Source organism: Cervus elaphus, chromosome 3 (assembly GCF_910594005.1).
Source record: "Cervus elaphus chromosome 3, mCerEla1.1, whole genome shotgun sequence".
Lineage (NCBI taxonomy): Eukaryota > Metazoa > Chordata > Mammalia > Artiodactyla > Cervidae > Cervus > Cervus elaphus.
Window position 1 is genome coordinate 28,715,622 of NC_057817.1, and position 25,874 is coordinate 28,741,495.

Sequence of the window (25,874 nt, forward strand, 5' to 3'; positions counted from 1 at the left end):
CCAAAGAAACCACCAGTGGCTGTACTGAGTAAACGCTGTTCACAGGTAGCCATCAGAGCCAGTGTTTCTGTGGTTTACTGTGTGAACACAGCCAAAGGTATGTGCTGGTGCACAGGCTACGTTTAGGACTCAGCTGTTGGTTGGGAAAGACTTTGTTTTGTATGTCTTTTGAAAGATAGCATTATTTTTCTTTCTAAGCTTCTAACATGGGAATTGGATTAGGTAGTATCTCTGACAACTTGATATCTGCTGCTCTCAAACGATGCTCAACACTTTCACTGTCCCAGGGTCAACTTGTTTTATCTTTAGTAGAGATAATCCTCATGCCTTATTCTTAACAAGACCGACTACATGTTAAAAAAAAAAACATTTGGAAAATACAATACAGTTTTCATCATACAGTTTACAAAATAGGTATGCAAGTTTTGTTTATCTAAAGATAATGGATTTAAAAGGCTGAGAAGCCATTAAAAAGAATGAAACAATGCCATCTGCAGCAACATGGATCAACCTGGAGAGTGTAGTACTGAGTGAAGTAAGTCAGACAGAGAAGGAGAAATATTGTATGACATCCCTTATATGTGGAATCTAAAAAGAAATAATACAAATGAATTGCTTACAAAACAGAAAGAGACTCATAGGTTAGAAACCGAATTTGTGGTTGCTGGGGGGAAGGGATAATGAGGGAGTTTAGGACGGTCCCTGCTTAGGACACACTGCTCTATTCAAAATGGATACCCAACAAGGATCTATTGTACAGCACATGGAATTCTACTCAATGTTATGTGCCAGCCTGGAGGAGAGGGGAGTTTGGGGGAGAATGGACACGTGTATATGTATGGCTGCGTCCCTTCACTGTTCACCTGAAACACCACAACATTGTTAATCAGCTATATCCCAATACAAAACAAAAGTTTAAAGTTTGAAAAAAATAAAAAGTATACAGCAAAAAAATAAAAGGCTGAGAAATACTTTCCTTATACATATCCTTTGAATTATTTTTATTATAAAAAATAAAATCTCAACCAGAGTAGTTTGATTCATATTATATTTAATTATGAGATAATCTTCATCTATCAGGTTCAAGATTTTTTTTAACTTATTTTCACTTTAAATTTCTAAGTGGAAGTTAAGAGGGGTGAGAAAGCATTAAGATGATAAATGGACAGATGGTAAAACTCATTTGTGGTCGTGATGACTAATACTAATCTCTTCTGAAAATCACTCTGATGATTTCCCTCAGAGATTGAGAGCTTACTGAAATGTTCTTGGGAGTCCCGATTTTAATAACTCTCATGTTAGTACAGAGCTCTCCTGATGATATTTCTTCTTGAGCCCTTAGAGTTGGGAAACCTTCCCCTTCCTTCTCCAGGAGGGTAGTGATAGAAAAAGATGGTAGCATTTATGAATTGATGTTCTCAAGAGACTTTGGGGTGAGGAGAAAAAACTTGAAAGAAGAGGAGCCATCTGTTTAATTTATATAAAACAACGTCTTCCAGAATCGTCATGTTTTTCTGAAGCATGCCCAAGACAACTTGCCAGGCAATCTCAGGAGCTCTGGATGTGAGCGTTGCAAAGCTCGCTCCCTCTCAGCGAGTCCTTTGGTGTCACTATGGTTGCCAAGTCTTCTCTGCAGGGTTTCACTGGGCTACCTCTCTTCAGTCATTCCCTCAGAGGGAAAAACTTTGAGACCAGATGGTGGAGCTCTGGAGTCAGAGGAAATGGGTCTCTTCAGCATGGAGCTGCTGCTTTTCAGCCACTTCTGACATTTTGACATGTGGAGCCTGACACCATGTGATTGTCTCAGACCAAATCATATTGTCTGGTGGACATAAATAATCAGGTCTTTTATAGCCACTGACTTGGAGAGAACAGTAATGGGAATGCAATTGAAGGACTGCATTTTTGGTGTCTTCCTTCTGGAGTGCCTGTTGACTGATGTTCTCCGTTCACCTGAGCCCCTAAAGGCATTGTTTCCAAATCTTTGTACACAGTCAAAAGCACAGACTGAATGGACTGTCTTTTACATGGCTTTAAGGGTAAACTTCTGTGTTCTACTGACCATACCTTTACCTCAGCCTCTCCAGTGACATAGCATAAAATCATGAGAGACAAATTCCCCAACCATTCCTCCTCACATCCCTCCCTCTCCCCTACCATCGTTCCCTAGACTGGTCACAAGGGCACTCTGGAGATAACGGAGACTGACCTCTTAAGCTCTCGTCTGGCCTCAGTAGGTTGAGGGCCAAGTTGACAAAATTCTTTGTAAAGGCAGTACATTAACATTTACCTTTGCTGGGAGTTTGAGTGGGTCCAGTCAGTCTCAGGTTCACAAATATTTAGAAGCCCAGGTAAAAGCTGCTAGTTTTCTTTTAGAAGTTATATATGTGACTTGCAATGATGAAAATTTCCCAGTTAAATGGCAGTTTATATCACTATGTGTGTAGTATTTTACAGCATTAACAACACTCCCATGCTATAGTCCATCAGATGCTCTCACATGGAAAGTGTTCCTTCTATTCAGCCACTCCTTTGGTTACAGTAAACAATGTTTAGAACTGACATCTTCCATGCCAGCATGTACACTCTGTTTGTGTGAAATGTTTAAGAATATACAATTGTCCTTTATGTAAGTTGGTCCTTGTTCTCCATAAATATGTCATGAAATAACTGTGCTGCTACAGTGTACTGGGAATTAACAGGGATGGGGAAGAGCTGTATTTTGGTTCCTGTGAGGTCCTGCTGGTGGTTTTAGGAGTGGTTACAACGAACTTTTAGTGACATTTAACAATATGTAAACTCAGTTTGTGGGGATTCCCTTGTGGCTCAGGTGGTAAAGAATCTGCCTGCAGTGAGGGAGACCCAGGTTCAATCTCTGGGTCAGGAAGATCCCCTGGAGAAGGAAATGGCAACCCACTCCAGTAATCTTGCCTGGAGAATTCCATGAACAGAGGAGCCTGGTGGGTTACAGCCATGATGTCACAAAGAATCAGACACAACTTAGCTACTTTCACCTGGTGACCCAGCGGTAAAGAATCCTCCTGCAACACAGGAGACGCAGAAGACTCAGGTTTAATCCCTGGTCGAGAAGATCTCCTGGAGGAGGGCAAGGCAACCTACTTCAGTATTCTTGCTGGGAAAATCCCATGGGCAGAGGAGCCTGCTGGGCTACAATCCAAAGGGTCACGAAGAGTCAGACACGACTGAATGAGCACACACACACCAACTTTGAAATACTGAAACATCAATTACCACCTGGGTTGATATATTAGACTCATGCTGTTAGTGGTTTTCTCTTTAGAAGGTATAGAGGAATACAGTTGATCTCTGAACATGCAGGGATTGGGGTGCCAACCTTCCATGGAATAAAAAATCTGCATGTAATTTATAGTCAGCTCTTCATGTTTATACTTAGCCTTCCATGTCCAGTGTTCATCCAAATCTGTGGTTCCGCATTCTCAGATTCACCCTGTCTGGGATCATGTATTTCATGTATTTACCATTGAAAAAAATCCCTATATGAGGAGACTAGAGGGGTTCAAATTCATGTTGTTCAAGGCTCAACATAGGTTTAGTTCCCAGAAGACTTGATGAATTGTTGACACCAAGCACTAATCTCTATCACCAATTTAGTTAGTTTTGCCATTGCTAAAGATTACATCATTACCATATGTAAAGTTGAAAGATAATTGTCATTCTGCCCTTCTCCACTCTAAGCTCAACATTTTTCTGTCTATAGTCTTATTTCACCATTGATGTAGGCTTTTACATTCTGTATATACGGCCAATAAAAAGTATGTGTATTTGAAAAGAGAAACCAAAATTGTGTAGCTTAGAAATGAAAGCATTTTTGGAGACCAGATATAAATACAAGGACAAAGCTCAGAAACAGTAAACTACTAGGATTGTCACCAAACACGGGGCAAGAAAAGCTAAGTCAGCACTTAATTTGTTCCGGAGGTGTCACTAGAACTTCCTTTTCCCTTTCTGTGTTGCAAGCTCCCCCTGTCTTAACAGGAACTGAATACTGTAAGTAACACCATGGAAGTTATGAGAATTTTGTTCCCCATGTTTTCCTTTCTCATTTAGCTCTTTTTTTCTTTTAATCTTTTTTTTTTTTGGCTGTGCCATGGGGTTTATGTGATCTTAGCTCCCTGCCCAGGGATTGAACCCAGACTAATGGCAGTGACAGTCTGAAATTGTAACCATTAAGCCATGGGGAACTCCTTATTTGGGTTTAATTTCAGAAGTAAAATAGGATGCATAACCATTTGAAGATCCTGGTTTAGCTTTAGCTCTGCCCTCTGCAGTGCTTTCCGTCCCTTCCTTGGACAGGACCAGTGAGTCCAAATGTGTCGCCTTCTTTTGACATCTTAGCTTTGGAATGTTAAAAATGACCAACACATTACTATGCTCGTTGGGGTCTAAGCACTCGTGTGTGTGCATGTATGCTCAGTCACTCAGTCATGTCTGACTCCTTGAGACTCCATGGACTCTAGCCCACCAGGCTCCTCTGTCCATGCAGTATTCCAGGCAAGAATACTGGAGTGTGTTGTCATTTCCTACTCCAGGGTATCTTCCTGACCCAGAGATCAAACCCGTGTCCTTGGGCCTCCTGCATTGGCAGGAGGATTCTTTACCACTGCACCACTGGGGAAGCCCTTAACACTCATAAGATCTCTTGTAGTTCTTACGACAAAAGGGCAAAAATAAGCAACTGAAGAGTCAAAAGTAGAATAACACATTGCTAATAATTGTGTAGTTGACATTTGAATCTGACTAGCTAAATTCCAGAGCCCATGTGACCATTACCAATCATTCTATACAATATATAGTATATACTTCATAGTATGTACTTTAAGACACCAAACTTTGGTGTTTAGCAGCACCAAGAACAGCACCATATTGAAGATACTTTGCTTAATACTCTGATTAGGGTTAGAAGATGTTTTAGGTCAAAAGCTGCCAATTGATAGGCTAATTTTGTTTGGCCTGTCCTACATTTTCCAAAGTACCTGGATGCTTTTTCAGGTAGATGTGGAAAATGGCAGGGTCCTGTATGATCCTATCCTAGCAATAAGTAAGAACTGATAGCTTATTCATTTTCTGGTGGCTCAGACAGTAAAGAATCCTCCTGCAATGCATGACACCTGGGTTCGATCCCCAGGTTGGGAAGATCCTCTGTGGAGGTCATGGTCACCGCAGTATTCTTGCCTGGAGAATCCCCATGGACAGAGGAGCCTGGTGGGCTGCAGTCCACGGGGTTGCAAAGAGTCAGACACAACTGAGTGACTAAGCAGAACACAGCACTGCCCTTGAAAGTTTTAGCCAATTCCTCTACCATTTAGCCCCATTTCTCACTGAGAAATGCAACAAACTTCTCCAATGGAGTTCTCTCTACTAAGTCATCAAATGATAACAACCTGGAGCTCATGGGACTAAAAAAGCAGCCCCTGTTTACTACACGCCCACCCCACCACCTTAGCTCACTTGAGAAAAGGCTACAGTGAATTGTCAATGTATATGACAATTGCTCTTGGTTACTAAAATCAGATGGTCAACACAGAAATCAGATTGATTATATTCTTTGCAGCTGCAGATGGAGAAGCTCTATATAGTCAGCAAAAACAAGACCTGGAGCTGACGGTGGCTCAGATCATGAGCTCCTTATTGCAAAATTCAGGCTTAAATGAAGAAAGTAGAGAAAACCACTGGGGCTTCCCTGGTGACTCAGATGGTAAAGAATTGCCTGCAATGCAGGAGACCTGGCTTCAATCTCTGGGTCAGGAAGATCCCCTGGAGAAGGGTATGGCTACCGACTCCAGTATTCTTCCCTAGAGAATTCCATGGACAGAGGAACTTGGCAGGCTACAGTTCATGGGGATGCAAAGAATTAGACACGTTTGAGCGACTAACACTTTCACTTTCAGAGAAAAACACTAGGCCATTCATGTATGACCTAAATCAAATCCCTTATGATTAGACAGTGGAGGTGATAAACAGATTCACAGGACTAGATCTGGTAGACAGAGTGCCTGAAGAACTATGGACAGAGATTTGTAACATTGTACAGGAGGGGGTGACCAAAACCATCCCAAAGAAAAAGAAATGCAAGAAGGCCAAGTGGTTGTCTTAAGAGGCCTTACAAATAGCTGAGGAAAGAAGAGGATTGGAAAGCAAGGGAGAAAAGGAAAGGTACACCCAACTAAATGCAGAGTTCCAGAGATGAGTAAGGAGAGACAAGAAGACTTTCATCAGTGAACGATACAAAGAAATAGAGGAAAACCACAGAAAGGGTTAAGACTAGAGATCTGTTCAAGAATCTATCAATTATTGATATTTGACTTAAATATCAATCTACTGGTATTTCTTTGGAAAATCAAAGGAATTTCATCCAAATATGGGCCCAGTAAAGGACAGAAATGGTGAATATCTAATAGAAGCAGAAGATATTAAGAAGTGGCAAGAATACACAGAAGAATTATACAAAAAAATGATCCAGATAAACATGAAGGTGTGCTCACTCACCTACAGCTAGACATCCTGTAGTGTGAAGTCAAGTGGGCCTTAGGAAGCATCACTACCAACAAAGCTAGTGGAGGTGGCAAAATTCCAGCTGAGCTGTTTGACTTCACACTCCAGGATGTATGGCTATAGGTGAGTGACCACACCATTGTGGTTATCTGGGTCATTAAGAACTCTTTTGTATAGTTCTTCTCTGTATGCTTGCCACCTCTTCTTAATCTCTTCTGCTTCTATTTGGTCCTTACCATTTCTGTCCTTTATCGTGCCCATCCTTGTGTGAAATGTTCCCTTGATATCTTCAATTTTCTTGAAGAGATCTCCAGTCTTTCCCATTCTATTGTTTTCCTCTGTTTCTTTGCACTGATCACTTAGGAAGGCTTTCTAACCTCTCCTTGCTGTTCTGGAACTCTGCATTCAGTTGGGGATATCTTTCCTTTTCTCCTTTGTCTTTCACTTCTTCTTTTCTCAGCTATTTGTAAGGCCTCTTAAGACAACCACTTTGCCTTCTTGCATTTCTTTTTCTTTGGGATGGTTTTGGTCACCCCCTCCTGAACAGTGTTACAAAGCGCTGTCTATAATTCTTTAAGCACTCTGTCTAGTCCCTTGAATCTATTCATCACCTCCACTGTCTAATCATAAGGGATTTGATTTAGGTCATACCTGAATGGTCCAGTGGTTTCCCCTACTATCTTCAATTTAAGTCTGAATTTTGTAATAAGGAGCTCCTGATCTGAGCCACAGTCAGCTCCCGGTCTTGTTTTTGGTGACTGTATAGAGCTTCTCCATCTTTGGCTACAAAGAATATAATCAATCTGATTTCAGTATTGACCATCTGGTGATGTTCATGCATAGAGTTTTGTGTTGTTGGAAGAGAGTGTTTCCTATGACCAGTGTGTTCTTACTGAAGTGGTTTGCATTCCCTTTTCCAGTGGACCACATTTTGTCAGAACTCTCCACCACGACCCGTCTGTGTTGGGTGCCCCTGCACGACATGGCTCATAGTTTCATTGAGTTGCACAAGGCTGTGATCCATATGTTCATTTTGGTTAGCTTTGTGATTGTGATTTTTGTCCTGGAGGCTGTGGGATTGTAGTTCTTGCTTCTTCTTTCTGCCTTCTGATGGATGAGGATAAGAGGCTTGTGCAAGCTTCTTGATGGGAGGGACTGGTTGTGGGGTAAACTTGGTATTGCTCTGGTGGGCGGGGCCATGCTCAGTAAACCTTTAATCCAGTTTTCTGCTGATGGGTGGGCCTGTGCTCCCTCCCTGTTAGTTGTTTGGCCTGAGGAGGCCTAGTCCTGGAGTCTGCAGGCTCTGTTGTAGGGCTGAAGGTGAACTTTAAAAGGACTTATGTCAATAGGTGCCTCCCAGGACTGCTGCTGCTAGTGCCCCTGTCCCTGTGGCAGGCTACTGCAGGTCAGAGCCTCACAGGAGACGCTCAAACAGTCACAAGCAGGTCTAGCTTAGTCTCTTGTGGGGTCACTGCTCCTTTCCCTGGGTCCTGGTCCACACAAGGTTTTGTTTGTGCCTTCCAAGAGTTTCTGCTTCCCCAAGTCCTGTGCAAGTTCTGTAATCAAATCCCACTGCTCTTCAAAGTCAGATTCCCTGGGGATTCCCAGTTCCTTTGCTAGACCCCCAGGTTGGAAAGTCTGACCTGGGGCCTAGAACCTTCACAGTAGTGAGAGATCTTCTTTGGTATTACTGCTCTACAGTTTGTGGGTTGCCCACCTGGACAGTATGGGATTTGACTTAAACATGATTACACCCTCCCACCATCTCGCTGTGGCTACTCTTTGGTCCTTAGACATGGGGAATCTTTCTTCATGGGTTCCAACATCTTCCTGTCGAAGGCTGCTCAGCGGCTAGTTGCATTTTTGGTGTTCTTGCAAGAGACTATGGGCACACATCCTTCTATTCTGCCACCTTGATATCTCATTTTCCACTATACTATACTAGAAATGTTTTCTTTCTATGATTTTACAGTGTGCATTTGGTGTCCTGAGCACTCATATGATCTCATTTTAATTCTTACAACTAAAGAATTAGCCTCTATACAGATGAAGTAACTGAAAGGTCAAAAAGAGGTTGTTGGTACCTAGCGGCAACAACATTCCTCAAACCCCAGGTAATACCAGTGGGCTAAAAGAGACTCAGTGATTGTCCCATGGTGAATGCGGAGGAGAGAAAAAGAGTAAGATACAACTTCACAAATGCCAGTACAAACCACTGGGATTAGGTCTCTAGGAGTGAGTCTGGCAATATATTTTTTTTGCTTTGTTTTCATATTTATTTTTTGTCCACGCTGGGTCTTGGCTGCGTGTTGCAGGATCTTTCATTGCTGTGCGCAGACTTCCCTCTAGTTGCTGCTTGTGGGCCCCAGAGCCAGAGCTTGCTTAGTTGCCTTCAGGCATATGGAATCATAGTTCCCAGCCCAGGGCTCAAACCTATGTCTCCTGCCTGACAAGGTGGATTTTTAACCGTTAGACCACAAGGAAGTTCCTGGCAATGTGTTTTAAAAGCAGCTAAAGTAATTCTTATTCAATCTGATAAACATTTGGGACCATTGGTCATCTCCTTTTCTCTTAGCACATGCCATTTTATTATTATTTTTAATGAAAGGCTTTTCTCTGCTCAGGTACCAAAGGATATTAAGGCCCAGATAATAGGGCTCAGGATTTAGATCATTTGAAATTTGATTTCTTTTCTCTTTTTTGGCTGCACTGTGCAGCTTATGGGATCTTAGTTCCCTAACCAGGGATTGAATGCTAACCCTCAGCAGGGAAAGCTAGGAATCCTAACCACTGGACTGCCAGAGAATTCCCTGAAATTTTATTTCTAACACACCTGGTATTAAGGTATAAAAGCTTGCAGTGCATTTGCTCTTAAGATCCTGATCAGAAACACCCATCCTGAGGTAGAGTGTCATAAGAATAGTTAAAGTGATAATTTTGCATTTGGTATTACCTCAATCTTGATTTTAGCTCATATAGATTATTTTATATACAATAAACCATTCATGTGTCTGTAAGCCATTTATTTTCTGAAAGAAAATCAATATAGCAGAATTGAAACAAGAGCTACTGTTATATACTGATCATAGGTCCTTAAATTCCAATTTTAAATACTAACAAATCAGTGTAACCCTTTTCCATCTTTTTGTCCTCAGTACCATCTGGGATTGACAGTTCAACCTGAACTCTACCTTCTGAACACCATGGATGCTGACTCACTTGTGTCTAGATGACTGATAACTGATAGCCCGGGAAACTATATATGACCTACTTTCTCTTAGTCCTTTGTGCCAAGTGTTATGTTAATATATCTCTGTTTGTTCAGTGGTGAGTTTTGTTCAAACTTTTTGAACAAAAGGGAAAGATTTCCTCATAGGAAGGGTGTGAAAGGCTGATAGCTGTTAAGTGTAGGTCAGAGACCCACCCACCTCACAAGAGTCCTACAACTGCCAGAGTTAAATGATTAGCCTATGATGGCCACACACCCCTATGGGCTTGTGTCTGGACTTCTGCAATTTAAAAAATATATATGTGTGTATGTTTATGTAAACCTGAACATATCAGTTTGGGTAGAGTTTTATATAAAAGTGATAGATATGTTGTATTTTTTAAAACAAATATTGCTCAGATAAATCAGATATTTATTTTGTCTGAATCACAAATGACAAAGGAAAAAGAGCACTGTTCTTTTTCAGAATGAACTGGTCAAATTGACTTATTTTTAAAGTGATACTTGACTATGGCCGGTTAAACTTGACTTGGATTTAATTAAATAGCCCTTGGTAACTACTAGTATTAGTACATCATTTCCAAAGAAGACTTTTCTTTATTTGACAGTTATATTTCATCCTGGTTGTCAGCATGCTCTGTGATTGTTATTTTCTCTATTGTTTTTCTTGAATATTTTTTTCAGAGATATGATGGTATTTTCCAAAGAGCTTAATACCTAGGAACAGGATCCAGAAATTATACTTTAACCAATGATCAGTTTTCCATACTGCATTGTGACTCAGCCCATTCTAGCATTTTAGGTATAAAAAGAATTCTAACATTGAACTTTGTAAGGCCCAACAGAAGATAATGATAATTTTCTTCCTAATGTATGTATAGTCCCACCATGTCTTTTCTTCCCCCTTTTCCCATTAATGCTCCAAACATGATTTCTAGGTCAAAGTCTATTTCTGTAGTGGCTAATGTTTCTAATGCTGACTCTCCTAGGGAATGTTAAACATTTTAAGTTATTTATAGCAAGTGGTATGATATTAGAACTAGGCTGGGGCTTGGAAGATTAGTCCACAGGTCACAAACTGCCTGCCTGCATGTGGGTTATAGCTTTTTTTTTGATGCTCCTTCCTAACTAGGATTTTTTTATTTCATAACTTTTTTTTTTTTTTTTGAAGGGAGTCGAAACTGTTTACTTGACAACACAATTAAATAGCTGGTGGTTTAAAAGTCAGTCTAGGTTCAAGATGGCGGATTAGAAGGACGTGCGTACCCATCTCCTCCTGTAAAATCGCAACTAGCTGTTGAACAACCATTGACAGGAGGATGCTAGAGCCCACCAAAAAAAATACCCCATGTCTGCTAGTGTTGGAGACTCTCCCGTGGTGGCGTGGGTTGACAGTGGCTCACTGCAGGAACCTGGGCACCCATAGCAGCCTCCATAAAATTTGTATAATAAAACATTTAATACTTATACTTGAAAGTTTCTGCATATTGATCTGATTGAAAAGTCAGAAGATTTTCAACACCAGGCTCACATCCCTTCATGGAAGTGTAGTTGGCTTACACTGGAGGCACTATCCATTTTTAATGGAATACACTCCATGCCTTTTCTCATTTCCTTTCAGCACCAAAGGCATTGAGTTTACAAACCCTGCAGCCTTGTATGTTTGAGCATCATTTTCCTCCTTCAGCATAAACCTTACTGCCTTATTTTAAAACTTAGCACCTTCCAGACATTGCCTTTGTTCATTTATAATTTGATCCTCTAAGTGGCAGGGATTTTTTTTACCAAGATGATTCTTTAAAATGCCCTCATTTCTACTTTGTGGCCCTTGAAACTTCTCATAAGAGCAACAGCCTAGCCAAACAGGTTATAGACCTTCTGATCTTAAAAGTAAAACTGAGTTAACACCGTTTATCAGCTTTTACTTGAAAAAGAAACTCAAAAAATGAGTTCCAGTGTTTTGGTTTCTTTATACAGTGACAGCAATTCTAGATGAATCAGTTTGTTAGAAGAGCCCATTTCTGAGTAAATACTTCATCTGTTTTTAATGCTGAGTGTGTTTTGGGAGAGGGAGGTCTTTCTGGTAGCCTTATTAGAAGTATCTTTTCATAGTGTAATCAACATGAAGGATGACATTTCTATGCCAGAGGTCTTAAATTTTCCTGATTTCATGGAACATATTAGAGCCAACTGCTGGAATGTTTGTTCTAGTGGAATAGAGTAGTTGGATTCTTTCCTTGCCCGTTTTCTAAAGTGTTGACTGAAACATGTATGCCTGTTGGTGGCACTTGAAGAGCCTCATAGTAGGTACAGATGGCACCTTTAAAAATAATTACCCTGAGTCAGTAGAGAAAAGTGTATATAATACACAGAACAGTGAGTTAGTGTCTAGACTGCAGATAGACTTTCAAACATTCCTGCATTTTTCCCTTCCCCAAACGCTAGACTTCACCTTCCAGTCAGAGTATTTCTCTACTACAGAAAATATCAAGGAAGAGGAAATTATCACCACAGATCATATTATATGCATTTTAGTGTATTTTTTGTTTTTTTTACCGTGTATTCTTGTTTTTATCTCAGTGGGTACTTTTTTGTCCCCCCTTTGGTTTTCTTTCCCATGCCTGGAGTCAGAATAAATCTGAGGCATAGCAGTTGACTTCAACAAGATGGAACTAGTTTTTAGAACCTTAGGGCTTATAGAGGAGCTTGAGGCCTCAGGTATACTTCACATTTATTATCTTCTTTGTTTCTTGTGTTTTCTGCAGCGTCATGCCAGATTAGCAGTAGCACAAATGGACTAAATCTTTCCACTCCCACAATACTGCCATTTGAAGGGAAAAGGGATTATTTTAGCAATTTACCTTTGTATTCCTAGAAATACTTTGAAGAAGTATAAAGATGAATACACAAATATTTAATGTTAGACATTTATGTTTGTGGTAAATAAGTCAAGTTTCTATATGAGAGTGAGGTGTAGAGTGGTAAACCAAAATTTTTTTTTTTAAATTTCACTGTGTACCCCCCTTGCAGTGCACAGCCTTGCAGCTCCACTGGGGCCCTCAGGGCAGAACCAAATTTAAATAACAACATGTCCATTCATTTGCTTCTGATGTAATTTTTGCCCATTCTAAAAAGGACTTTATGAAAGCCTTAATTACCTTGCCCTGTCTGGAGAGAATTAAGCAATGAATACAGCATCACATTTAATATGGAGAAAATTTTTCTGTAGCCATTATATAACTCCTAATTTTCAGATTGATTTGGCATAATATAGATTATTTTCTGCCACTAACTAAAAAATAAAAATTTTAAGTCAGAAAATCATGTCCTAAAAGAAATAATGTTCTAAAAGACATCAACAAATACATTTTTGAGTTGACTATTTATGATTGTTGATTTGGAAGTCAACATCTTAAACAATTGAAGGCTATGAGAATTCTGGCTGAAACTTCTGCAGTATAATTTGCTATATATTGAAAATTCATTCTTCGTAAGTACTTTTCAGAAGGCTTCTTATTTTTCTTGTTTGTAACTTCATTTTTTGTACCTATTGAAGAATCGAGGTCTAATGTAATCCTTGTACATAGAGTAGAGAACACCTAGAAACAAAATATGTATGTCAATAGAGTATTCATGGGAAACAAACACTGCATTTCTTCACTTGTATTTTTTCTAAAACTAACCTACAATTAAAAACAAACACCCTCTATCTTATTAATTTTTGGTTTAGATCATAAAAGTGGCTCTAGGGAAAAAACAAAACAAAACTCAACTTTGATCCCTGAGTTGGGAAGATCCCTGGAGTAGGAAATAGCAACACACTTGAACCAACCCAGTATTCTCGCCCGGAAAATCCCATGGACAGAGAAGCCTGGTGGGCTATACAGTCCATGGGGTCACAAAGAGTAGGACACAATGTAGGTATTTCCTGGAGTTCTGATCCCAATGCTTTTCTCACCTCATTCACACCTATTGTTTCACTCCTAAGCAAGTAGATCTCTCTTCTGAGAGTGAGACCTATATATAGACTATATTAAATGTGACATTTCAACGTCCCATATGTAGATGGTCTCCAAAACTTGTATACAAGCAACTATGTTGAGCATGCCCCTGTAGGTGCATTTATAAACAAAATAAATGTACTATAGCCAGTCAATATACTGATAAATCTTTTTCATTTTGTTTTTGGCTTTGGTTGCACAGTGTGGCATGTGTGCTTGGGTGCAAAATCATCTCGGCTGTGTCTCTTTACGACCTTATGGACTGTAGCGCACTAAGCTCCTCTGTCCATGGGATTCTCCAGGCAAGAATACTGGTGTGGGTGGTCATGCCCTCCTCCAGGGGATCTTCCTGAATCAGGGATTGAACCCACATCTCCTACATTGGCAGGCAGGTTCTTTACCACTAGCAGCACCCAGGAAGCCCAGTAAGGCATGCAGGATTTTAATTTCTCCACCAGGGATAGAACCCATCCATGCCCCCTGAATTGGGAGTGTGGAGGGAAGTCCCCCCGCAGGCATCTTTCTAAACTGTTATTCTGACTATGTTACTCCCCTGTTTAAACCCTTCACTGGTTTACTTCATCTTGTTACTCCTCAACTAGCAACCATGAAAATCTATAGGGGGACCTGTTTTATATCAATTTAGCTAAACTGTTACTATGTTTTCCAGGATTCCCTTCTCTGCATGGTGGTGGTGGTAGTTTAGTCGCTAAGTCATGTCCGACTCTTGCAATCCCATGGACTGTAGCCCGTCAGGATCCTCTGTCCATGGGATTTTCTAGGCAAGAATATTTGAGTGGTTTGCCATTTCCTTCTCCAGGGGATCTTCCCCAACCCAGGGATTGAACCCGGGTCTCCTGCACTGCAGGCAGATTCTTTACCAACTGAACTACCAGGGAAGCCTCCTTCTCTGCATAGTTCTGAGTTAGCTTGGCCATGAGAGACATTTTACTTGAGATTTGAAAGTGAAAGGATACCTTTCCAAATACTTTTTGCACTTGTCAGGCTTGGTGCAGAGGACCGGGTGCTATTATAGTTTGTGTGTGTGTTGTTTATCTGCTGGCTCTCTTTGCTACTGTTGGGCAGCAGTCAGGCCCACAGGTCTTTCAGCTCCTTATGAATCTCCTCTATTAGCTTTTTTGGCTCCTGGGCCAGACATGGATAATAGAGGGTTCCAGCTTTTCTTAAAGTTCATGCCATTTAGGTCGGAGTCAACATGATTCTGACTCAAGTTTCCACTTGTCTTTGTGGGTTCCAGTTCATCCTTGCAGATTCTAGTTTCTTTTTCCTTCCCAACTGCTGCCTTGTTCAGGTGCCAGGATTAGAAATAAAACCAACAGCCTGACATGGACTGTTTAACCAGCTACCCAAATTGCTTAAGGTCGTATCTCTATAATAAATCCCTTTTTCGGTATCACTACTAGTAGTTTTAGAAGGAAATGGCAACCCACTCCAGTATTGTTGCCTGGGAAATTCCATGGAGAGAGAAGCATGGCTACAGTCCATGAGGTTATGAAAGAGTTGGACATGAGTGACTAAACAACTAGTAGTTTTGCTTATCTGATTGAACAGAATGATACAGAATTTGGTATTAGAAGCTCCCAGAGGAGCATAACCCTAACATAACATAACATAACCCAGAGGATTGGTTCTGTGAATTAGTTCTGGGTTATTTGGAGTTGGTTCTCTAATATGATTAGATTTAAAGGTATTAATGGCCTTTCTCCCCCGTTCCAGTGGCTAAGAGTATGCTGACAGTCCATGGCATACATTAGCAAAACATTAAAAAATTATCACCTTGCAGATACCCTACCATGTGCCTATAGAAAGCAAGGCTTTAGGTGATCAAGTATATACTGCCATAGACCATTTAGTGGAAATAAGGAGTATAATATAGTTGGTTACTTCTAAGTGTACTGGAAAACTTGGGAAAACTATACAATGGGCTCATGACTTTTTTTTTTTTAAAAGATGCAATTTATTTATTTTTATTTAGATACACAAGGTCTCAGTTACAGCATGTGGGATCCAGTTCCCTGATCAGGGATCAAACCCAAGTCCCTGCATTGGGAGCTTGGAGTCTTAGCCACTGGACCTCCAGGGAGGTCCCTGAGCTTATAGCTTTTAATTCCTAGCTCAGGTTTGCATGAGGGAACTGAAAGCTTTAGACTTTCCAAAAAGAAACTCAATTCCTGTGGCCATGAGATTGCTATTTTTGAAAAATATCCACAGAGTCTAATCTTGTGAGTGATTAATCACAACACAAAATGAATTCCCAGCCTCACAACACCTCTTATATTAAAGTTTAGGGCACTGCTTTGGAAGGAATGGGACTCTGAAAATTGGAATGGGGACATATGGTCAGATTTCAGTGAAAGTGGGTCCTTGAGCCCCAATATTTTACTGACACTCCTATAGAGAAACAGTCCTCTATATCTGTCTGAGAAAGATTGAAACTTGGGCCAAAAAGTAGTCTCCACTAAATGAAGCTGAAATACCAGAACTTCCTTAGTATACTTCCACGGTAAAGCAGTGATTCTTCTGACCTATGGAGCAAGGGCTCTTATGGTAGGGAAAGCTAAGTGTAAACCATTCTATATGCATCTATTATCAAAGTTATACTGCATTCCCAGGGGGACTGTATAGCTTAGTATCATCAGCAATGACTTTAAAGATGCCAGGGTGGTGATTTCTACCACATCTCTATTCATTTTGCCTCTTTTGCCAGAAGGCAGAGAGATCTTAAAGAATGATAATGGATTTATAAAAACTTAATCAGGTGATCAGTCTAATTGCAGCTACCGTACACGTGTGGTTTCAGTGCTATAGCAAATCAACCTAATTTTTGCTGTCTGATTTGCAGCTGTTAATCTGATGGATTGCTTTTTTCTGTATACCTTTTGGTAAAGACCGTCAGAAGCAGTTTGCTTTCATCTGGCAGGGCCAGCGGTATACTTTCAGTGTTGAGTCTCGGGACTGTGTGAACTTTCCAGCCCTATGCCACAATCTAGTCTGTAGGACCTTGATCATCTCTATTCCACAGGATATCACATCAGTCCATTACATTGATCGGATCTATCAAGGGGAAATTGCTACTTATTGTTAGGCTAGGGAGAAGGGTGTCTGGAATGTATACCTTCTGGGGCATTTCTTAGTATTCCCATGTCCTGTGATTAAAGAAGGTGGAAAATTACACCCAATACAGGAAGGATGATTAATGACCCACATCATTTAAGAATGAAGGTTTGGGTTAACACCCCAGTCAAATAACTATGAATAGCCAAGGTGCTTTTGGAAGGCAAAGGATGGATAAAATGTCTAGTGGAAAAACATGGTTATAATATGAGCCATGCTCACCTGACCAGTAGCAGAAACAAAGACTGTGATGGTTATGAATATTTCTTCCTTATTTTTATATGAATACACTTGTGTATATTCACCAGTTTTTTGTTTTTTGTTTTTTTTTTTACTGTTTGCCACTTTCACTTACCTACCATCTAATATAAAAAATGTTAATAGTAGTTAACCTTATATCTCAGTATTTAAGTCACAGGATATCAAAAGGGAACATGACTCAGCTCAAAAATGAATCAGCATCACCCAAAGGGACTTTGTATCCTCCTGGGGAGAGAGTTAGCATGTTTTTGGTTGTACAAGGCATGTTTGATTTTGCCGTTTGTCTTTATTTGAAGGTAAGTGTATTAAGAGATGTATATACAGATGCCAGGTGGACAAGGAGTAGAAGGTGATGGATTTGTATTATGTCAACTTAGCTAAAATGTAACTAGGTTTTCCAGAATTCCTTTCCTTTTGTCAGCTACAAATTGGCACTTGCCATCTACCTCGATAAGTATTAAATCATGTGCTGCTGCAGCAGCTCTTGATTTTCAACACCCCCTGAAAGGAGTTTAGGGTAGAAAGCAGATATGAGCCATTCTGTGCTCAGGGGAAAACTGGGAAGACAGGTCTTCAGATAGTTAGATATTTTCAGGAGCTGACTTTATGAGCCCAATTCTTTTATCTCCTATCTAGAAAAGCACTAAAATCCTTCAGGTGATGACTATTCTCTGTGACTACCAGAAAGACTAGCAGACTAGCAGAAGACTAGCTAGAAACCTTCTGGAAAAATATGTGCTTGACTCTATGTATTCCCCCTTCACCAAAATCACATACATAATGATGTTACCCCCACTCCACCCCACCCCTGCCTCTTTGGAGTAGTTTCTGAGTTATCTGAGGTGTTGTCTCCCAAGCTGAAATCTTCATTTTGCCCCAAATAAACCTCAATTTGCAACTGTCACATTGTGCATTTTTTTAAGTCGAAACTTTCATTCCCTGAAAAACTGCACAGGAGACATTTAGCATGAACCTAGAAGGCTGAAGTAAAGCAGCAGCCAAGTTCTTTTAACCCGACAAGGCACTGCTGCAGCATGTTTTTCCCATCTGCGGGGCCACTTTGTTGGCATGGGGCAGCAATCAGGAGTGTAGCTACTATGGCTCCTGCTGAATTTCCTCTTTCACTTTCTCTGACTCCTTGGCCAGGTCTGTGTTTAGTTCCAGGATGAGGGGCATCAGCTTTTTCTGTCACTCCCAGCATCTACTTTGAAGGCTTAGAAACGGTGAGAAATCCACAAGGATTCCAGAATATCCTGTGTCTTCTAGGTCATCCTTATAGGTTCTAGATTTTCCTTGCTTTTCTCATTTTTCATCTACCATTTCTTAATAACTGCTTGCTCTGACCACTTCAGGTCCCAGTTCCTGATACATAAGCAAGAGCCTTATAGTTACATAAATCCAATTACCTACAACAAATCTCTTACTTTATGCTACTACTAGTAGTTCTACAGTCTCAACAATCACAGATTGACTCACCTACCACACTGCTACGTAGAATTCCACTAACATGCCATGCTTTTATGACTTTTTCCTCTGCCTGGAGTCCCGACTTCCTTCTCTGCTTAGCTATTTCCTCTGCATTCTTGGTTCATCACATGGTTTGCATTCTTAGAGAAGCCTCCCCTGAATTCTCAGCTCTAAATGCCCCTCCTTTATGCTTGCGCTTCCAGAGCAACCTGTTATTTTGTTGTAGTACATTTGACTTTATATTGTCTTCTCCTGCTCTTGGTCTCTCTCCCTAAGGAGACTAAACTGTTTGAGGGTAGGGAGTTACTTTTTATATCTCTAGACCAGCACAGTGCCTTGCACATAGCACATGCGCAGTGTTTGCTGAATGATGAAAATGAGAACACATTACTGTGTAGTAATGTTTCCTGTTGTATTTTGTTCAAGTATCACATATCACAGCTCATAGTAAGAAAATAATTACCATATAACTCCCTCTGTGCAAGTCCCACACTCATCATCTCATAATCCTAGACCTACTCAGGCTGAATATACTTTGCACAGAATGAATGGGAGCTAAGAACATTGTGACTTGTTCTTATTAATATAGACAAAAAAACCTTAGATAATTTAGGTCCCAAAGTAGATTCCTTTTCTATCTGAACTATCTGATTTAGCTGTTGATATAACCTGAATAAACCAGATAATTTTACACCATTCTTTGGATTTGACTGTGTAAATGTCACTTAATTTACAGACTAATAAAAAAAATTGCCTATCGCTCAAGCTGAATAGCTGAGTTACATAGGGTATAAACTATTCACTGCTCCTTTTACTACAGAGGATAATACAAACTATAACCTAGTTCTCTACTAGGTTTTTCCTTTTTAAAATTGAAGTATATTTCACATACAACATTATGGTGTACAACATAATGATTCTGTATTTGTATGTATTGTGAAATGATCATCACAATAAGCCAAGTTAACATCTATCACCAGATATAGTTACAGAATTTTTTCTTTTGATGAGAACTTTCAAGATCTACTCTCTTAGCAACCTTCAAATATGCAATACAGCATTATTAACTATAGTCACCATGCTATATATTATATCCCCATGACTTATGTATTTTATAACTGGAATTTTGTACCTTTGCCTACTGAGTTTTTTTTTTCAGTGCTTAAACTACCAAGACATTAAGCCTATAACTGGCCAGCAACCTCAACCGCATTATTAACTATAGTCACCATGCTATACATTATATCCCCATGACTTATGTATTTTATAACTGGAATTTTGTACCTTTGCCTACTGAGTTTTTTTTTTTTTCAGTGCTTAAACTACCAAGACATTAAGCCTATAACTGGCCAGCAACCTCAACCAAGTGAAGATTGCTGCCTTTCTTTCCAGTCCTCCTCCATTAATCATCTTGATCCAATATTCATGAATGAATATGAATGAATGAATGAATAAAAATATGCTCTAATCTGAATGAATTAATAATAAAAATACTCTCAAAGATGGTTGAATCATATACAAATTAAGTAGGTTACCTAGAGTCACAGCTCCTACAACAAATCCTTGGGCAGCAACTCTCATGTGAATAAGATGAATGGACATTTTCTGATCTCTTCTGTATTTTAACTTGTAAAGACCATAGGACACCACAGTCACAAAGCCTGCTATCCCTGTAAATTAAAAAAGTAGAGATTATATAAATAGCAGGCTAAAATTTCCCAAGAACTTAGAGATTTGAATAAAGGACTGCCCAAGGGGTCAGTATGTGGAAGATAAGCAGGCAAAACACCAAAAAATACTTCATTAATGGATTCAGTATTTGCAGTTTTGACTATTTCAGAAAAAATCGAATTGTATAGTATAGAAACTTGTCTAGTAGTTTTCCTGAGGCATGGTTTCAAATTTGTAGGCAGTTAAGACTTTTATTTGGGGCAAGCTGTTTAACCAGTGAGTGAACCAACCAAAATCTCAACATTCATAGCTTTTGGGTGTTTGGCTTTATTCCTCTCTAGTTTTTATTAATATTAAATAAGGAGTAAATCTAGTGAAGTGAAAGAAACTTTAATATCTTAAGTGAAAATGACATGTTGAGTTTTAGTAAGAGGTTAAAAAGGTGTGAATATTTGCATGAGAAGCCTGTGACTCTGGGAAGAACTGTGATTCTAAAAAATTCCAGAAGCCATACAAATATTTTTTTACATATGTCAAGAACTGAATATACTGCTGTGACAACCAAGATTCTATGCAGTTGACTCTAAAACAGAAAACTGAATAGGAATCAACTGAATAGGGAAAATTCTAGTAAGTGATTTGAAACAGTGTGAGAAGTTAATCCATGACAAATCAAAATAACCATATAACAAATAAGGGGATAACTATCTGAACTAGCTTGAATTTACATCTCACACCAGACCCTACAAAAAACTCTGGATGGGTTAGAATTAAGTATGAAAACAAAGCAAATTTATCAAAAAAATATAGAAGAAAATAAAACAGAATATTTATGACATCTAAAAAAGGAGTAAGGTAGACTTAAAGTGAGGACAAAAATACTGTATTTTGATGACAGAATAAAGGAAACTTCTGCATGGTAAAAGTGTGGCTCTATTTGGGGGGGATCTGTCTTCTACTGATTTATGCATCTACCTTCATCAATACCACATTGTCTTGACTGCTATATCTGTATAGTAACCCTTAATATCAGGTAAGGATGATTCCTCCCACTTAGTACTTTTTCTCCAAAAAGGTTTCTTTATGTCAAACCTCAACATGAATCAGCCGCAGATATACATGTATCCCCTCTTGAAGCTCCCTCCCATCTCCCTCCCCATCCCACCCCTCTAGGTTAATACAGAGCCCCTGTTTGAATTTCCTGAGCCATACAGCAAAGCAATTATCCTTCAATAAAAAATAAATAAAATTTTAAAAAAGGTTGTTTTAGCCATTCTAGAACTTTTGCTTTTATATGAATTTTAGAATAAGCTTGTTTATATCTACAAAAAAAACCTCATTGCTGGTATTTTGATAGGAATTACACTAAACCCATAGATGAGTTTGGGGAAAACTGACATCTTTATTGAGTCATACAATCCACGAACACAACAGTCTCTATATTCATTTAGGTCTTCTTTGATTTCTTTCATTAGCATTTTGTATTTTTCACCATACAGATTCTCTACATGTTTTCTGAAGCTTGAAAGTGTATTAGTCGCTCAGTCATGTCTGACTCTTTGCAACACCATGGATTGTAGCCTCCTGCCTGTCCCCTGTTCATGGAATTCTCCAGGCAAGAGTACTGAAGTGAGTAGCTATTCCCTTCTCTAGGGAATCTTCCTGATTCAGGGATTGAACCCAGGTCTCCTGCACTACAGCAGATTCTTTACTGTCTGAGCCACCAGGAAAATCCTAATCATTTCATTTTCTTTAGGGTGACTGTAAATGGTCTCATGTCTTTCATTTTGGCTTCCATGTGTTTGTTGTTAGTATATGGAAACGCAATTGATGCTAAAGTAGAATAGCAAGTTTTGACTATGTTGGCATGTGTTTGTCTCTATGGGTGGGTGAGGATATATTAATTCTCTCAGATCCACTTAATAAATGGAAATAAGGATCAGAGTAAATAATCACATTTATATGAATATTTTGTATGCTAATCAGCAATAAATGAAATTGAAATAAAAATGACAAACAAAAGCCGCAAAAAACAAATTATAGTAAAACAATGATGGCAGGTACACTGAGAAACAGGTACAATGCTGAAAGCTCTGTAAAGATTTAGCCAAATCATTCTGGAAAGAAATCTGAAAAGATACAATAATTGATATTAAACTGAACATGTGAGAAGTTTAAGAGGGAAAGGACATATGTATACCTATGACTGATTCATGTTGATATATGACAGAAACCATCACAATATTGTAAAGTAATTACCCTCCAATTAAAAATAAAATTAAAAAAACTGAACATGCTTCATGCCCTGAAAATTCTGCTTTGGGGAAAATACTCCAAGGAAGTAAGCAAAAGAAAAGTCAAGAAGCTGACACAAAGATGTTTACAGCTACACTATGTATGAGGAAAAACAAAACAATCCAAATGGCCCAAACAGAGGAAAAACTATCAGAGCTGTAAAAAACTTGTAAATATAATTATATTATAGTATAATATACTACTATGAAATGTGAAGTAAAAGAAGGAAAAACAAATAATCTATTGACACAGAGTTTAAATACATGTAATGTATTTAAAGTGTCATTATTTAGACCTTAGCAGTGACCATAAGATTTTAAACAATATAAATCACTTATAACGACAGAAGTCAAGATAAGAAATTAAAATGTTCTATAAATTATCTGAGGATACTCCATCCTGTGGCAGAAAATACTTAGTAGATAGTCTTAATAAAACAAGTAAAACAAACTAATAATATATATACAAATTTTATCATTTAGCTTTCCAGTAGGAACTTGGCTCTCTTCCCTTATTAAGACTCTGTTCTTACTGAAATTTGTTTTGCTTCTTTCAGAAATTAAAGTCAGAACCTTTCCTGTTTTCCATACAGCATCTCTGTAGTTGGTATATAATTGAGTTTAGCTGGAAACACTTTTATCTTTCTACTTTAATCACCCTAAATGTCTCTGGAAAAACAATTTAACTTACAACAGACACAGTGATTAGTCTGTTCATTATAGTGATCTGTTCAAGTGACACTGAGTTCTTGAATTTTTTTTTCTAGTTAAAAATGCTAAAGATGATGAATAAATCACTATAAAATTATTTGCCTCCATTTCTTGTGCTAGTACAAGCCTTAATCAAATTAAGTGAAACTTTTAAACACAGAATACTACTTTAAAGTAAAATTTTGATTCTTTTTGATACGTGAATAATGACACATAAAGTTGCTAGATTTGTAGTGACATTTAATGGAAACATATGACTTATACCTATTTAGAAGCTTTTGTGGAATTAATCACAAACTTATGTGTGTCTGATTAATACATATATATATTTAAATTTTATTGGAGTATAATTGATTTACAACCTTGTATTAATTTCTGCTGTACAACAAAGTGATTCTGTTTTACATATATATTTTCTTATTCATATTCTTTTCCATTTATAGTTAATCACACTATATTGAGTCTAGTTACCTATGTATATATATGATTTAAATACTTTTTAAAAAATAGTTTCCAGACTAAACACAAGGAAAGAGGGATGGCTGAAGTATACAATAATAATGCTTAGGGCAGCTAAAGTATCCAAAAGAGAAGGAAGAGAAAGCTTAGCTTTTGAAACAAAATACTGGTGCTTAGATTTTTTTTTTAAACTCCATATATATATATATATATATATATAGTATTTGATAAAAATGTAAACACATTAAATATGTGTTGGGAAAGGATAAAGAGGCCAAGACTCCAGATACAATTATAATAATATTGATACTTCTTGCATCAAGAGTTTATTTAACCATCAATCTTAGCACCTGGAACACATCAGGAAGCCAACAACAAGCCTCAACAACAACAGACTTTCATTCAGAGCTTCTTAACTCTGAATTGACTCACAGTTCTTTTGAGCTTGGGTTTCTAGCTTCTGGCAACACAGAATATTAGAAGCAGAAGTTTCTGATGGTACCCAACAGTAATGGAAGAAAGAGAAAGATTTATAAACATTGGACACAAGAACTTAAAGAGATATGTAGATCTTCCTTAACTTGTGATTGGATTACATCTTGATAAACCCATCATAAGTTGAAAATACTGTAAGTCAAAAATCCATTTAATACAACCTCACCTATTGAACATCATAACAGCCTAGCCGACTTTAAACGTGCTCAGAGTACTTATGTTAGCCTGTAGTTAGGCAAAATCATTGAATACAAAGCCTATTTTATAATACAGTGTTGAATATCTCATGTAATTTATTGAATATTGTACTGAAAGTGAAAAACAGGATGTTGGGTACAGAGTGGTTGTAAGGGTATTGGTTGTTTACCTTCATGATGGTGATGCTGACTGGGAGCTGCTGCTGTCCAGCACCATCATAAGAGTATTGTATCACATATCGTTAGCCCAGGAAAAGACAACATTCAAAGTATGATTTCTACTTGAACGCAGATTGCTTTCTCATCATCTCAAAGTCAAAAAGTTGTAACTCTGTATACAGAGTCTCTGTATACATCTCAATAGTTCCTAACAGACTCAGTCTAATAAACTGAATTGGCTGCCAGTGATTCTGAATCATTATAGAAAAGTTACAGTCCATTCAATCAATTCTATTTAGACTGGTTGGGAAGTTAAAAAAAATTTTTTTTAATATAAAACTGTAATTTTACTTTTCATATTTATTTATTGGCTGTGCCAAGAGGCATGTGGGATCCTAGTTCCCCAACTAGGGATTGAACCCACGCCCCCTGCACTGGACATGCAGAATCTTAACCACTGGACCACAAGGGAAGTACTTGGCAACAAGTACTTTTAAATAGACTGTGAATGAAAATGAATTAAACAGAATAAAAATTTGATGTTTCATAATAATAATAGCTAACATTTACTGAGTATTTGTCATACACTAGGAACTGTGCTGAAAGTTTAACTCATACATGCATAGAAGGGGTTAGCTTCAATTATCTGAAAGTATTCAATTATATAAAAGATTTCAATACTCAAAGATACTGGTTGAGGTATTATTGTGTTATTACAAACAGTTTTACAGTATCCAGTCAAGGCTTGTACTTACCTACAGGGACAAATGGGGAGTCTCTAGATTTTCTGATCAGTCGGGATAACTGGCCTTCATCTTCATCTGCTGACCACTGGTTATCTGAAGACATTTTTCTCTCTAATAACTAGGGGATAAATGTGGTTGCTATGAATGCTCAGAAAGAATCTGTTTCCCTCTTCCAATATCCTCTTGATTACGTGTTCTTCATTTGTTTGACATGACTGTCTGCTCAACTGAAATAAAGTTATCTTTCCTTCACCCTCTGCATTGTGGAATCCTTTCATTTTGTTTAGGGGTGGAGGAAAAAGAAATATACAGAGTGGTAAATAATAATCAGATCCCATGAATACAGAGTAAAAACATAGATCATATAAGTGTTATTCAGTCCCCTTTCACTGCTCAGCATTTGTAATCATTGGGAATCTCAGAACTTCCACAGAGAGTAAGAGCAGAGTTTCTTTTACAAAATACAGTTTTAAAGAATGATGGCAAAGCCAACATAGGCAAAAATAACTCCAAAT

At 38.5% G+C, this 25,874-nt stretch overlaps 2 protein-coding genes across 2 annotated transcripts in view; one reads left to right on the forward strand and one right to left on the reverse strand.

The window, feature by feature from the left end:
* The window catches only part of LOC122686125 (natural resistance-associated macrophage protein 2-like), a 32,847-nt gene extending 23,080 nt beyond the window's left edge, over positions 1-9,767 (forward strand). Inside the window, exon 17 of the mRNA XM_043891241.1 lies at positions 9,690-9,767. Coding sequence (XP_043747176.1) covers positions 9,690-9,767 — 78 coding nt within the window. The remainder of the gene's footprint in view (positions 1-9,689) is intronic.
* Positions 9,768-13,206: 3,439 nt separating this feature from the next.
* HIGD1C (HIG1 hypoxia inducible domain family member 1C) lies at positions 13,207-25,470 on the reverse strand. The gene is made up of 3 exons (XM_043878453.1): positions 25,369-25,470; positions 20,163-20,297; positions 13,207-13,362 (listed from the first exon to the last, which is right to left on the reverse strand). Exons 1-3 carry the CDS (start codon positions 25,460-25,462, stop codon positions 13,298-13,300), a joined length of 294 nt encoding a protein of 97 aa, XP_043734388.1. The 5' UTR covers positions 25,463-25,470; the 3' UTR covers positions 13,207-13,297.
* Between the last annotated feature and the right edge of the window lie 404 nt (positions 25,471-25,874).